General features: G+C 44.5%; 1 protein-coding gene across 2 annotated transcripts in view; it reads left to right on the plus strand.

Moving 5' to 3' along the window:
* CTBP2 (C-terminal binding protein 2) overlaps positions 1-16,651 on the plus strand; it is a 135,292-nt gene that overhangs the window by 59,378 nt on the left and 59,263 nt on the right. For both annotated transcript variants that reach the window (XM_069239118.1, XM_069239119.1), the window contains exon 5: positions 5,775-5,989. In XM_069239118.1, the coding sequence (XP_069095219.1) occupies positions 5,775-5,989 (215 nt within the window). The remainder of the gene's footprint in view (positions 1-5,774; positions 5,990-16,651) is intronic.

Below are 16,651 nucleotides of genomic sequence, written 5' to 3' on the forward strand. Positions count from 1 at the left end.
CAAGAACCACTGACGAGTAAGAGGTAGGGCCGGACTGGAAACCCAAAGCAGCCCTGGAGCTTTTGTCAGACCAGCCCGGGGGGGAGGGGGGTCGGTGTGCCAGTGCGAAGCACTGCTGCTTTCGTTACTGGGGGCCGATATCGCAGCACAGCGGCAAAACCGGCCCCCCTGTAATGAAACTGCCCCCACCACTGCAGACCCGCCCCTCCACTCTTCCAGCCTCCCGAGAAAACGCCCGATGCACGCTACGGCCAGTCCGGCCATAGTAAGAAGAGAAGTAGACGGTTCATTAGTTCCGGTTATCATTCTGTAACTTTCCCAATTGAGGGGCATATTTATAATCCCCTAGCGCCACCTTTTTCCACATTAGTGCCATTATTTCTGACGTTAATGTGGCCCAACGAGGCTAAAAGCCCTGCGCCGTATTTACAGGGTGGTGAAATGCATGCATTGCCCCACTCTGTGACCCTTTGTGCTGTTCCCTGTTAGGGGGGCCGAAAAAATGTCACAAGGAAATCTATGAGATTTCCTTGCACCATTTTTTATGGCACTTTTAACGCCTGCTCAGAGCAGAAGTTAAAAGGGGGCTTCCATTATTTTTAATGGGCCCCTTTGTACTCTGCAGGAGTAGCACCAATATTTTGGCACCACTCCTGCAGAGTACATCAATAGCGTCATGAAAAATGACGCTATTGCACCAGGGGTGGCTCCTCCATAAGGGCAGAGGAGCGTCGCCACCCCCCCTCGCCCCTGCCAGCTGCAAAACATTTCAAAGAAAAGGATAAGAAACTATGTTCATTATTCTTTTCTTTGAAAGGGGTGGGGCCACGGGGGTGACGTGCACTGAGGGGGAGTGCACATTGCGCATGTATGTTTGGCTGGCCGTCTCATGGTTAATGGGCTGGAGGGAGCCTGCACTGGCTCCCAGTCTGCCTGGGAGCACCCAGCCAGGGTGCTCCTCGCCAGTCCTGTCGCTGCTTTGAGCAGCATCAGGATTGGCCGCAGGGCAAGCTGGGAGCCTGTGCCTGCAAGCTGCGCTGCCATGGGAGGGAGGAGTGGCGCACGGCGGAGGAGGTACGTTTTTTAAACTTTTATTTTAATAAATTTCAATGTATTTTCTCCCCCACCCATACCCCCGTGCGCCGCACCGCCCCGTCCCCAGGAATCCCCTCGAGCCACAACTGTTTTGCCCCCTACCCTATGCCAAGGTGCACCGTATTTTAAATACAGCACACACATGGTGGCAGTAGGGTGGCGCTAAGGGGAACAGGGAAAGTGGCACTGCACTTGGGGCAGCGCCACTTTCTGTAAATCTGCCCCTGAGTCTTTTATGTTGAAGTTTTGTGGGGTGGCACCCCACAAAACTTCAATTTCATCTTCAAAACTTGAACCCTTGAAAGGTTTAGTTTGGAAGATGTGTGGTCTAGCGACAGTGGGAGATACTTGAAAGCAGGAAACATAGGCTGGATCTCAGATTCCCCATTTTCTGAAATTGCCTGAGCCTTAGCACATCACTTTATGTCCTTGTGCATTACTTCGCCTGCCTCCGTTGCCTGGAGAGCGAGGTTCAGCTCAGCTCGCTCTGTGCACTATGGAAGTAGAATCCTTCATTCTTAGTGAGATAGTGCGCAGCTCCTGAATCCCCATGAGTGATCGACTCTGTCATAGCTTCTAAATTTGTGGGCATTGTCTTGTGATATGAAAACATGGCTGCAGCCTGAACCATATTTTCATGGCGCTAGACTGGAATGGTAGGAGGGTTCATTGATAGCTATATGCATACCTGGCCAACTTCTAACGGCCATATCCTCAAGCCTAACTCTAGGCTTTGATGCAACGCAAAATGATGGGGGTCTTGCAAAAAATATTGAAGGTCCCTTACTGTTTAAGCATAAGAATGCCCCCTCTTCCCCTTCCAACAAACTGATGCCCAGCTCTTGCCTGCTGCTAGTGTCCGAAGCCCTCAGTTTTAAAGGTGACTGCACTCTGCCCCACTGCTAGCTTCTGGACACCTCAGTGCTAACTGTGATTGGGCAAGTGGTCTGAGGCCTTTGGGTTTAATGACAGTGAGCTTCAAGCCTCATGTTGATGGTGTAAGACTCCTTCCTGGTCTACTGCCATTATCTAAGGCCACCATTTTCAACAACAGTGTGGTCTGGACTGCTACCAGTTAGTGGGCACTCATGACACCACATGTCTGGCCTGCAGCCATTGTCTAGTCGTTTAATTATACTATAGTTCTGGACTGCTGGCAGGGCCTATTCAAATCAGTTTTCATGAAAAAGGGATATTACCCTGCTTCACTCTATGAGGCCCTCTGTTAATGACATTGAGGTACGAGGATGTTGTCAGTCTTTCCGACTCTCAGTTAATGGCAGCGCACAAAAGAAGTGGGGGACTAACCAAGTCAGGCAGTATGCAAGTGACATTGTGGCACATGACATCACAGTGTGTGACATTGCACATGGCATCACAGGAAGTGGCATGACTGCCAGTGACCCCACAGGAAGTGATGTCACAAGAAGTGACATCAGATCTTAAGCCCTCACACATATGTTTAGAATGTCTATCATGAGTACAGTTGAGTGCATTACAATATGTAACAAATGAAATTCTGCGTGCGGCATATACCAAAAGATTGATACAACCCGATACATAGAGGCACGAGTCAGTAAATCTGTTCTGCTTAGTAGGTTGCAAAGTCTGCATTTTAAACTATCTTATGGGGTTAAGACACCTGCTCCAGAAATCTCTATGTGCCCAGTAAATCTCAGGTAATAATAATAATGGTAAGATAATTCTGGAGGTTAACATATTTGCTAGACAGATCTGTGTTTTGTCTAGCTCCAGTTTTTAATCAAAGTAATGTAGAGGGTTATTATAACTCCAGGAAAGCACTTTATGTAACACACATATTAGAGATTTTTATTTTATGTAAATGGGTAACTGGGTTACTGCTTTTAAAACAGAGATCCTTTTGTTACTTGCAGCCAATACATTGTAATCTTTCTAATATGGCACAGTGATCTATGAGAGACATGTGGCTCCTACACCTTGTAACCCACTGTCCTAGGTAGCACATCCTGTACATTGATTTACACATATGATTTAATGTCAATGTATAATGGGTACATGTGTTGTAAAGTGCTCTCACACCGTGCATTTGGATGAGTAGCACTATAAAAGAAATAAAACAAAATAGGTGGTATTTAAATAGTTAATTGTGTAAATACAGGACAGATCAACACTCTTACAGTGCATGCATATGTCATACATACGGGCAATGAACAGAGTCAAAAGCGTGCCTCTCTTTACCTGTGAGAGAATAAGCTGTGTGCCTTTGCTTCCCCTCCACTGCATTTAGATGTGAGGCTCCAGATAGCTCCCAACCAGGATACTTCAACAAATGGAGGCCTGATGGCTCCTTCACTTCGACCGTTGTTATGGGTTCAGCTGGAATCCGATAAGCCTCCTCCCCGTCTGAACGTTGCTGCTCTTGACAACGTTTAGAGGTTCCTAAAAGTGTCCTGGTGCCCAAATATTACACCAGGACAAGTTTAGCATATTTCTGTGGGGCCCAACCTCTTTGCAGGGTAGATGGCGTCCACCCTGTGAAATAAAGTGGTAGATGCCATCTACCCATGTCTACCCTCAACGTGTGCCCTGGTTAATGGCTTCCAGCCAGTCTGTTCAGCCCTCAGTTTGAATGCCAGTGCGGTTCTGGTCTGCTGCCTGTGTTTGAGGCTCTGTGTTGTAATAAAATCGGACTTCTGGTCTACTGCCTGACTTTACACCCTCAGGTTTAATGACAGCGGGGTTCTATTCCGCTGTTAGTGCCTGGGTCCCTCAGCAGAAATGACAGTGCTGGTATCTTCCTGGTCGGAATGCTTGGACCACACTGCAGACTTGGTGTCCCATAAGTCTCCCCTGCACAAAGAAGCTGCGCCAGTGTATTATCCATCGACTTTTGTAAATATCAGACGGGAAGGCAGGGGACATCGATTTTTTCCGATTGGGTGCAATATTCTTTTTTGCACCTCCAAAACCAGGGAATGCATTGAGGTTTTATTATTATTACTGGCAAATTAATGAAGCTGGGGCAGTTACTATATTCACTGTCTTCTGTAGTTTTCAATCCACGTCTATTTTTAGAGTGAGACAGTTTTTATGTTGGGAGACTAGATCTGGGGGTGTCGGAGTGTGGCATGAAGTCAAAGAAGCCTGGGTGAAGCTTTGAAGCAGGGTTTGAGGGCAATGGTGAGGAAAACGGGTGGTTGTGGCCCAACATTTTTGGCCCAGCCTCACAAAAATTATTGCAACAGCACTTCCCCCATTTCTGGCGCAGACAGGCCATACAGACACAGACCCCAAAACAGATAAAGACAGTGGGCCGAGATAAAGTCGTGGCCACATTCACAAACCGTCCCCAGAGAGAAGCAGTCTTCTAAGTCACCAGAAAATATAAAGACAGAAACAGTGTCTACAAAAACAGACCTCAACACAACCCAGGCAGTCGAAAGTGAGACAAGCTCCACCTCAGGGGTCATGTCAAATGAAGATCTCCTAGAGTTGTTAGAGAATGAGGTTCAGGCATGGGAGGCGGGTGGCCGGCTTGGACATGGAAGCCATTGCAAGACAGAGTCAGGCCAGAGGGAGGCAAGGCTAGAGTAGTGGAGAGATGGCGTGCTTCGAGAGGCATGGATGGAAAAGCCTGGGATGGGAATGCACGGCTGCCATGGAAAGACTTGTCCACAATGGTGGAGGCTTAATATGAGAAACCAACCAAAGGAAATTTTGCTGCTTTATGAAGGGTGTTGTCAGTAACGCTCACAACAGTCAGCCTCTAATAGAGTTCGACAATAGTGCCTTCCTCGAGTGAAACCCTCAGTACGATAAAGCCCGCAAATGTCTCTCATGCCTCTCTCATCATTTTAAACCTATTTCCGGTATCCACATGCATGTTCTGTTGATTACATTCTGATGGCATGGACTTGACTTGGATTTTGGGGGCATGGCAGAGAAAGGGAAGGATTATCAACGTTGAAAAGGTGGACCTATTTTAGGGGAGACGTGCGATATGCGAGGCAGTCTGGCAGAGCTGGAATGGGGGCGAATTGTGAAGGTTGGAAGGGAAAGGGGCTCGGATGGCCATGCATCAGGTGAATGGGGGACTATGGGGAGGCAGTGTTGGGTTAGGCATGCATGAGGTGAACATGGAAGCATGACTGACAGCCAGTTTGGGATGTGGGTATGAATGGCATGAGGAGGGCTGGAATGAATGGAGAAGTGCTGGTGAGTACTAGAGGAGAGGCAAGCTTTGGTCCCGATGGGATATGTTGGGGGAAGGATGATGTATTTTAAAACTGCCTACCTCCTCACAGGTATACAATACTAGCTGCAGAGATGGTGTTTTCAAATTCAATGGAAATAAAGAAGTAATACTATGTTTCTGGAGATAAGGAGGCATCCAAGTCTGTAACCATTAATTGTGTCATTGTTAGCGATGGCAGGGTAATGTAAACAAAAAGAACGACAAGTGTAACTACAGTGTCATCAACTGTGAAGGGAGGCTTAAAGATAAAAGGGCTCCTTGCTCCAAAAAGGCATCAGAAAGAGTACTGCAATCTGCCGCAGGCATACTGTGAGGACAACAGCAATTGCCAGCTATGTGGACAAATCCTCTCCCCTACCATAGCAAAGACTAACATTTTCCTCAAAGTCATGATTTTGAGAGCATTGAACCCATGGTGTTTATGTCTGTCGCCTATCTGCAGGTCGAGCTGGGCAGGCGGTGGGTGTTCGAGCCAAGGCATTTGGATTCAACGTGATCTTTTATGACCCTTACCTACCAGATGGCATTGAGCGGTCCTTGGGAGTGCAGCGAGTTTACACACTGCAGGACCTTCTCTACCAGAGTGACTGCGTGTCTCTGCACTGTAATCTCAATGAACACAATCATCATCTTATCAACGACTTCACCATCAAACAGGTGAGTATCCCCTGTAGACTCCATTAGACCTTATCACTTGCCGGTTACTGTTCTCCTTCTACATGGACATAGCATCTGTCTCAGCTATTACTGCATGTCGACATAGATTTCTACAGCAGCATTACTTAAAAAGGACATGGGTATCTGTTCTCTACGATGATTCATTCAACAGTGTAGTGATGGCTAAGTTCACTCGTCAAGAATTTATGTCCTTCTCTCTCCTCAATAAAGTCACACTGCCTTCATTCCTATATTCACCTCATCACCCTGCCATCAGTCACCTCTTCATTTCTACTAATGCCCTCATCAGATTCACTTTCTCAAGAGACATCTCCTCCGCCCACTCCCATCAGCAATCTTATCACCTCTACCCGTACCAGTGACCTCATCACATCCACGACAGCCCACCACGCTTCCACCACTGCACACTCACTCCCACCAGTGTTCATATTACCTACATTCCCACCAATTACCTCACTGCCTTCACTCACACTAATTACCTAACTAGCACTAAACCTCCAGTGGCCTCATCACCTTCACTTCCATCAGCGATCTTCTCCCTCCCAGCAGCGTCCTCATCCCTTTCACTGCCGTCATAAATGTCATCACCTCCACTCCCACAAACGAGGTCATGCCTTTCACTCCTACCAGTGACCTTATTTCGTCCACTCCTGCCAGTGATCTCATCACCTTCACTCCCATTAATAATGACACACTTTCACTCCCATCAAATACCTCACGACTTCCACTCCTCCAAATGGCATCACTCTCACCAGTGACCTCGTCACCCCCACTCCCATCAAGTGGCCTCATTAGTACCTTTCACATCTACAGGATCATGACTTCCACCCTCAGCAGCGGCCTTACCTTCCACTTCCACCAGGGAGGTCAGTGCTGCCACTCTCGCCAGTAACCTCTTCACCGTCACTCTTGCCATTGAGCTTCTGACCTCTCCTCCCACTATTGACTTCATAACCTCTTCTTCCGGCAGTGAGCTCACATGCGACTTTCCCACCAAGGACCTCATGACCTCCTCTCTCATCGGTGATCTCATATCTTCCTCTCCCATTAATGAACTCGTAAACGAATTTTACATCTGACATCATTGCCTCTTCTTTCATCGTTGATCTCATGGTAACCCTTCTCATCAATTAGCCATCGCATCATGGAATTCTCTCCCTGTAAGGACATAGCTGTCTCTCTTCAGTTAATCAAACTTCCATACGTTTGCAGGCCTGTGCATACCCATCGAGGGTGCTCGCTGTTCTTAAACCACACAACTGATCATTTTATTCCTGTTTTCAGATTATTACTTTAGATACAGTGGATTTTCACTCAGTGGTGCCAAGCCTCTGCGGGGCATGATATATTACACATGTAACAAAAAGCTGAGTGCAAGTACGGACTTGAAGTTACAGTGGTGTATATCAAGTTTAGCACGTTGGCGGTGCTTGAACCCGACGTATGATCAATCAATCGGGCAGTGTGTGTGTGTATGGATTTATATATGTATGTATGTATGTAGCCTCCTATGGAATCCACCTGCATCACGAAGGTGCAGAGGTGTATAGCGTTCTTTGACTGCAAGGTTGGTTGAGGTTTTCAGCAGAAAAATAGTCTGTGAGTCAGAGAATGACGAGACAAGGAGATCCCCAGGCATCTGTAGAGAACACAGATCTATAGGTTTTCATAAACAGATCTCCAATGGAGATCATGTGACGAAACTGATACAGAGGACAAAGCAGCCGCAGAATCTCTGTTGTAAGACAGTACACATTCAAACTACAAATAGATACGAACATGTAAAGTTCCTTCCTTCTGAAGCCCGGCCTGAGAGGGAAACTTTACATGTCACAGGTAGGCACAACATGGTAGCACTGCGGCCACAGTTATTCTAACGCAATAATTCTAAATACCACAAACTTAAACAATTTGGAGACAACCATGAAGAACACTTTATACCACTGGTTAATTTGTGCCGGTGGTGGCACGGGCACTCCTTTTGTGGACTTTGACTTATTTTTCATCATCAGTTGACCCAGTGCAAGAGAAAGGCAGGAAAGAGAGGAAGTAAGAGAAAGGTAGGAAAACAGTAGCTAAGGGAGAAAGTAGGGATGAAAAAGGAGATTCAAGAGTGATAGAAAGAGAGAATATATAAGGTGAGGAGCTTTAGATGGACTCTTGGAATCAGAATTATGTAGCCTTGCTATTGCACAGTACTGGAGTTCAAACACATCTTTGGAACTCATGTTGTTTTCTTTCTTTACAAATTAAACTGCACTGTAGTAGTAAAGACAATAGTGTGATAGGGTTGAAAAAAGAACACATAGTGTAAAGGAGGTCCTATAGGAAACTCCACAAGCCCAGGCTATAATACGGAAAACGGTCCAAAATATCCTGCGTGGTAAGATGCAGTGTGGAATTTTAACATCTTCAGAAACCCACCATCAAGTCAAACCAGGTCTTTATCAGTAGCAGACCGGTACCCGTGGTTTGACTTCTTCAGTAATAGAGGGTACCCACATCACAGTGTCTCCAGTAGCAGACTGTTACTGATGTCTTAGTCTCCCCATTAACATAGGGGTACTGATGATCCAGTCTTTACAGTACAAGACGGGTACTGATACGTCAGTCTCTTCAGTAGCAGAGTAGCACTGATACTTCAGCTATCCCAGCAAGATAGAGGTACTTATACTCCAACGTCTCTGGTAAAATGTGGGTACTGAAGCCTTAGTCATTAGACTAGTACCACTGCCTCAGTCTCTCCAGTAATATACGGGGACTAATACCTCCACTAATAGATGTTCACCGATATTTCAGTCTCTCTAGTAAGAGAGGACACCAGTGCCTCAGTCTCCCTAGTAGCATGTGGGAACTGATGCCACAATCTCCAGTAACATACAGGTACCGATGCCTCAGTCCCTCTAGTAACAGACTGGTCCTGATACCTCTGTCTCCAGTAAAAGAAAGGTACAGATGTTTCAGTCTTTCCAGTAGCAGAGGGGTACTGATACCTTCGTCTCTCCAGTGACTGGCAGGTACTGATACTTCAGTCTCCACCATCAGAAGGATACCACTGCTTCAATCTTTCCAGTAACAGAAGGATAACGATGCCTCGGTCTTTCTGGAAACAGATGGTACTGGTACGTCTGTCTCCAGTAAGAAATGGGTACCAATGCTTCAGTCTGTCCAGTAATAAAGGGACAGCAATGCCTTGGTGTCTTCAGTAATAGAGGGGTACTGATTCCCCAGCCTCTCCAGTCGCAAAAGATTACTGATACTTCAGTCGCCAGTAACAGATGGGTAGTGATGCTTTAGTTTCTCAAGTGACAGAACGGGACAGATGGCTCCGTTTCTCTAGTACCAGATGGGTACTGATACCTCTGTCTCCAGTAACAGGCAGGTATCGATACTTCAGTCTCTCCATAACTAACCAGGAATGCTGGTCTCAGTCCCTCCATTAACGTAATAGTCCCACTAATGTTAGCGCATCTATTAAAGACTGAGACCAACATGTCAGTCTCAGTATCCTTGGACTGGGGGGAGTCCATCTCCCTTGTAAAAAAAAAAAAAAAAATTGTCAGCATCTTCAATAATGTGTTTCTTCTAGAGTTAGTTTTATGGCATATATTTTAAAGTCTATTTGGAAAATATGTGTAATTTCAATCTTCGGCATACACTTGATGTACTTATAGTATTTTAAGAGATACTTAAGGTCATAGTGGTATCAGGAAGATTTTCACACAGTAGGGCCCATATTTATACTTTTTTAGCGCCGCAATTGCGCCGCTTTTTGACGCAAAAACGGCGCAAACATACAAAATACCATTGGGCCATATTTATACTTTTTGACGCACAACTGCACCAACGCAGTTGTGCGTCAAAAATGTTAACGCCGGCTAACGCCATTCCAAAGTGCCATGCGGGCGCCTTATTTATGGAATGACGTTAGCCGGCGGAGCTGACTGGTGTGCGTCAAAAAAAATGACCCACACCAGGCAGCGCCGGCGTAGGGTAAAATGGGGCTTGGGCGTCAAAAAATGGGGCAAGTCGGTCTGAGGCAAAAAATCTGCCTCAACCCGATTTGCGCCACTTGTTTTGACTCCCACCCTCCATTGACATGACTCCTGTCTTAGCAAAGACAGGAGTCATGCCCCCTTGCCCAGTGGCCATGCCCAGGGGACTTATGTCCCCTGGGCATGGTCATTGGGCATAGTGGCATGTAGGGGGGCACAAATCAGGCCCCCCTATGCCACAATTTTTTTTAAAAAAAAATACTTACCTGAACTTACCTTAAGTTCCCTGGGATGGGTCCCTACATCCTTGGGCGTCCTCCTGGGGTGGGCAAGGGTGGCAGGGGGTGCCCCTGGGGGCATGGGAGGGCACCTCTGGGCTCCTTCCGAGCCCACAGGTCCCTTAATGCCTGCCCTGACCAGGCGTTAAAAAATGAAGCAAAAGCGGCTGGATGTCATTTTTTTTTACCCGCCCACTCCCGTGTGCCATTTTTGCACGGGAGTTTAAATAAGGCGCACATGCCTTGGAGTCATTTTTTAGACGGGAACGTCTACCTTGCATATCATTAACGCAAGGTAAGTGTCCACGCTAAAAAATGACGCAAACTCCAAGATCTTTGGCGCTAGACGGGTCTAACGCCAAAGTATAAATATGGAGTTAGCTTTGCGTCGGATTTGCGTAAAAAAAAACGACGCAATTCCGGCGCAAACAGAGTATAAATATGCCCCATTGTATTTTGTAACTGTGTGCCGTTTTTGCGTAAAAAAACGGCGGAAATGCGGCGGTAAAAAAAGTATAAATGTGGGCCTAAGTGTTTTCTGATGGCTAACATAGCTCAGTGGGTAAATGTCCGGCTGCAGGGAACCCTACGTGAACTTCAGGTTACAGAGTGAACGCAGTCATCTCAGAACCAGACTTTCGTCCTGCGCTGCAGTGCATTCTCTGCTAATGACAGTGACTGTACAAACCTTGCTTAGAAAATAACGACCATCATGCTTTAGGTGCAGTCACTGAGAGAAAACACAATAAGTGAGACCCAGAGACATGTGTAGAGCATGGGAAGCAGACAACCTATGTCAAAGCCCTACATGGACTGGAAATGGTCAGGGCACCATATAAACTTGTGCAGTAGTATTACCGAGGGGCCTATTCAAAGAGGTAAATTGACACGTTGGTAAAACTACATGTGTAAATTTATTCTTGCACTTAGTAGTTAATTTACTGTTTTTGGCTTTTGTGAGGATACATTTACTACAAAATGTGGAGCTACATGTTTCCAACCCTAGAAGAGGGGTAGAGCCAAATTTAAATTTGTAAATTTACTGCAGTGAAAAATGACCCACACCAGAAGTAAATGTACTCGAGCACAGATCTGGAGTAAGTCCAGCATCATACATGTCCAACTACTGATTATTCAAAATCCTCCCATAGAATATAATGGAGCCTTTAGAATATAGAATATAATGGAGCTTTAAATATAACCCCATAGGAAATAATGTTAATGTTAATGTTTCAAAATATATATGTAAATGTAATTTATTGTTAGAAAACATTGTACATAAATAAAATATATATATGTATATTATTTTATGATAACATATTTTAATATTCTTTTTTAATTAAAAATAAATGCAACTTTATTATTTAAAAAAATAATTACATGATTTCAAATTACATCTATTTATCATTTTTTTGGTAACTTTATTACACAATAAGTAAGTATAAACGTTTTACTTTGAGTGTTTTTTTTTGTTAAATAAAGTGGGATTTTTTGAAAAAATATTTAAAAATTAACTTGAATCACTTACAGGAAGAGTTTTCTGCCACTGGGGGTGCAGATCTCCCTTTGGGAAAATAGAGGGAAAATGTAAAAAAACGTAATTAAACTTAAAAAAAGAAAACATATTTTATGTTAAATATGCATGTAGATCAAGTGTACATACTTATTTCAAAAGTAGAACACACTACAAAATATTACAGCACTATTAACTTAATTTTTAATTAAATATTCAGTTGATTTAAATACTTTATAAACTAATATTTTAAAAATATTTATTTAAAACAAAAACGCCTAGAGTAAATTGTTCATATTTATTTAATATGTATCAACATTGCAAAACATTATATTAAAAAAATAAAGTAATATTTATTTTTCAATTAAGATAGGCTATTAAAATATTTCATCATAGAAATGTATTTTTTGTATTCATAAATGTTTTAACATTAAATTAAATGTATATATATTTTTAAAAAGTCATAATAAACTGTGTAACATTATTTCCTATGGGGTTCCAGTTTAAGTACAGGCCTCCATTAAATTATATGGGAGGGTATTGCAGTACCAGTGGTTGGCCATGTGTTTTGCTGGACTTACTTGAGGTCTGAGCTGTAGTACATTTACTATTCTTTCCTTTTGGAAAGTAGTAACTTTAGAAGTACCGTCTATGAATATCAGCAGGCTTACCCTTTTTTAGGTATCTGTCCCACCCTGGAAACCTCCTTTGGCCTCCTAAAGCCCTCCATATTTCTTCCTAATATCTTCCCATTTAGTAGCAAGTGTTCCCCTATTTTCCAGCCACTTTACCTGCCCCTCTTACCTTTACTGTTAAGTAGTAACCCTACATGTGTGAGGATCACCCCATGGAAAAGAGAGGCGAAGTGGAGTTGGAGATTTACAATCGTAAGTTTGTGATTTGCATTTTGTAGTAGGTAAGTAGTACTGCTGTACTACTTCTTTATGTACCTCAAAATGCAGTTTCTGAACTAGGCCCACAGTTGACAGCTGATATTGAAGGACAGCAGATGGTGTACAGCACATCAAAATGTTTATTGTCACTATTAACATGGGCAGTAGGTGAGTACACAAGTTCCGTACAGATAGGGAACAGCCATATTGCAGCTGATGGAGTAACAATAAGTGGTTGGATTCCAGATGTAAGGAAGAGAAGGACTCGTTTCGAGAGGGAGGGGCGAAGGCTGAAAAAGACCAGCCCCCCTTCCTCTTTCTGCAGAAACGAGGCACACACACACACACAGCAGACCACAAGGAACAGGCATGGACACACTTATGAACAACACAAAGTACTTTAAACTTTACATGGCATTAGTTTGTTATCCAGTGCAGTTCCATAAGCTGCGTAAAGGTGGAAAAACTCTCATTCACCACAACGCATCCAAGAAACACTGTCCTGATTCAACCAAAACCTCCTCATAACATAATGAGGAAGCCCCAGATACAAGGATTTCCCTTGGTACAGATGTGAATTAAAGACTGTGGTGACCATCGAGGTATGGACCATAGGTAATGGGCCATTGCTCAGTCCTCTTGATCAGCTGGTGCAGCGTGGATCTGCTACTAAATAATTCCCCAAGATCATTTTCCATTTCCACTTCAAGGAGACATTCAAGGCAATATCTGGTGCAGGGCAGTGCAACTGCTGTACTGCAGATTGGATACACTTCTTCTACTTTACCTCACCCTGACGAATCGTAATACTTGACATACCAATTCTGCTCTTACATTACTCATTAAACTTGTCATCAACAATGCCACAGAGGGCCTCATCACCCACTGCACAGCTTTACTGTGGACAATCTACCCATACCTCCTTGTTCAATGGGATACTTGAGTTTTCCCATTGCTCATGTGAACTTCTGAATGTTTCCTGGTTTGTTTGCTGCTCTGACATTCTAAACAATCTGCAACTCACACTGTACGAGGCACCTGTGTCTGGTCAAATGATTAACCACCTCCACACCATACTCTACCACAATATGTGTTGGGGCATATTTTTTTTTAAATGGTGTAACACAGCAACCAACGTTTCTGCGTTGTTTTAAGGGTAGAGGGCCTCGCAGCACCAAATCTACTGAGTTAGGGTGCTCTCTTTGCCAGAGCTGGTGCACAAACAGGCTGCCTAACTCCACATACACACTTTTGCACTTTTTTCTAAAGTTGTTTGACTGTGAATTCTAGCATATGTTTTGTATTGTAAGGGTACCCTTCCAGTAAAAAATCCTATGCTTAGCTTTATTTTAACACTTCACATAGGGGGTGTGAGCTGTAGAGTGCAATACAAATGTAATGTATTGCAACTTTTTGCCTGCGTTAAGGAGGTGTTAGGTTTTTTAAGCAGTCTGGTCGGACAATCCTTGTAGACTTGGACCATCTTTGTAGAGATGGCTTTGCATAAAAAACCAGAGGTGGTAGTACTGGAATGCACGGGGACTACCCATGGAAAAATGGTTTGATGCAATGTAGCGGAAAGGATCACAAAGTGCTATTTCTGTTACAAAAAAGCAGCTTTCAAGTGCAAAAAAGCTTTAGGCTGGCAAATAAATTCCATATCAAGACTTGTGTGAATATACATGACTTGGTAGTGGTGTGAAACCTTGATAAATGTGCCCCCTTATCTTATATGCTGTTCTGCCCAAAGTGTTACAGGATGTGCACACAAGCATCATTATACCGCTTGTGACTGTTATTTCTCGCTATTGTTTTTCCGTATGCTTGTTCTTGCACATGAATCGGAAGATGTACAAACTCCAGTTTTTGTGTGATGCACCTTTATGTTTCATCATACTTATCCCTCATTGATGTTACAGCTCGCTTCCATGAGAAGCCTCCTTATCGCCTTACGTAGACTCACCCTTCTGTTCTCCATGAGGGCTGGACAGCTCCCGGCATGTACTTTATGGCGCCCTCACATGACAGTTGTAAAAAAATATATAATATGGTATTACAAAAAACAGTGTGAAATGGCAGAAAATAATTCAGATAAAGCCAGCCAGGGACTGACAGTTTTACTGCACAATACTAATTGGTAATAAGTAGTAGATAAGGTTACCATATTAGTGTAAAACGTAAAAGCGGCTACCAGAAGGCCCCAGCAAAGCAGGAGTCCCACACAAGCTGTCAGCCAGAGGATTTGAAGTTGTTCAGGTTTGTGCTGAAGACAAATAATCACAGTTGAGTGTTGTCCTTGGTGTAGGGAAAGGCCATGGTGCTCTGAGTGCAGTTCTCAGGTGTGGACAGACAGGCAATAATTAGTCAAGGCTTTTATGCTGCAGGCTAGCATGTTTGAATGGTTTATCAACTTTATCTTATCGTTGAAATCACATCATGCCATTGCACTGGGCATTCATTTTGTGGGGCATAAGTTCATCTAAAGTCAGCAAAAACCTCACACTGCAGCATTTGTCAGTCATGTCATGAGAGACACAAAAGCTTGTTACAGTTCAGTCCATCTTAGCCCAAAGGATTTGTAAACATTATAGTACATTCCATAGTAGCTGACCCATTTCAGAGTAGGCCCCGTTTGGTGATATACCATAGAAAGCTCATTGAATGTGAGTGATATAACTTAGAAAGCTCAGTGAATGATAGACACTAACAACTCCAGGAACAGACGATTTTCGTATTTTTAAAAATTGCCCAAAGGGACAGCATACTTAGCGTCAGTCAGCATAGCCACCTGAAGCGGAGGTCCGTGCCTTCTTCAGCTCGCACCAGTCGATCTCCAGAGCCATGTTATGGGTCTTGGGGCCGGATATAGCAAGCCGTTTGCATGCCGCAAACTGCAAAAAACGCAGTTTGCGCCATGCAAACGGCCTCCCGCGATGCTCATTCCCAAATTGCTAGTCGGTACCGACTCGCAATTTGGGAATGCGACTCGCAAATAGGGAGGGATGTTCCCTTCCTATTTGCGACTCGCATCGCAATTCAGACTTGCTTTGTGACCGCGAATGCGGTCGCAAAGCAACTCGCAGTTACCACCAGTGTCACACTGGTGGTAACTCATTCGCAAAAGGGAAGGGGTCCCCATGGGACCCCTTCCCCTTTGTGAATGTCGACAAAAATAATTTTTCAGAGCAGGCAGTGGTCCTAAGGGCCAATGCCTACTCTGACAAAACGAAACCAAATGGTTTCGGTATTTTTTTCATTTTGCAACTCGTTTTCCTTTAAGGAAAACGGGCTGCAAAATGAAAAATATACTGCTTTATTTAAAAAGCAGTCACAGACATGGAGGTCTGCTGACTTCAGCAGGCCACCATCCCTGTGAGTGCAGGGACTCGCTATGGGGTCGCAAAAAGCGACCCACCTCATTAATATTAATAAGGTGGGTCTTTGCGACCCCATAGCGAGTCGCAGAAGGTGTCTGAGACACCATTCTGCATATGCTTTTGCGAGTCTGAAATAGCGAGTCGCACCGACTCGCAATTTCAGACTCGCAAAAGCATATCTTGCTACATCTGGCCCTTCGTGTCTTCAGTGAGGCTGCCTGACACCAGCCCAAGTGGTGGAATGTCAGTGGAGGTTCAATCTTTACTCAGGAATTGGGTGAGGCCAGTGGTCTTGATACCAATCCAGACACTGGCATGCTGTCTCCTCCTACCATGGCCATGGCAGAGGGAGCCTCCTACTCTATGGTGGTCAGTAGGGCAGCTGAGGTCCTTGGGCCTTGAACTGCCTACTGTTGCGGTCAGGACTAATCTACTGAGGGAGGTGCTTCAGCCAGGAACGTCTGCTTCAGAGCCTTTCCTTCCATTCAATGAAGCCCTCACTGATGTCCTTCTGGGTACCTGGTCCAAACCCAGCACAGGGGCTCCTGTGAATAGGGCAATCGCTCGCTGCCATTGGCCCGTCCC

The sequence above is a fragment of the Pleurodeles waltl genome, chromosome 6 (genome assembly GCF_031143425.1).
Source record: "Pleurodeles waltl isolate 20211129_DDA chromosome 6, aPleWal1.hap1.20221129, whole genome shotgun sequence".
In the NCBI taxonomy this organism is placed as follows: domain Eukaryota; kingdom Metazoa; phylum Chordata; class Amphibia; order Caudata; family Salamandridae; genus Pleurodeles; species Pleurodeles waltl.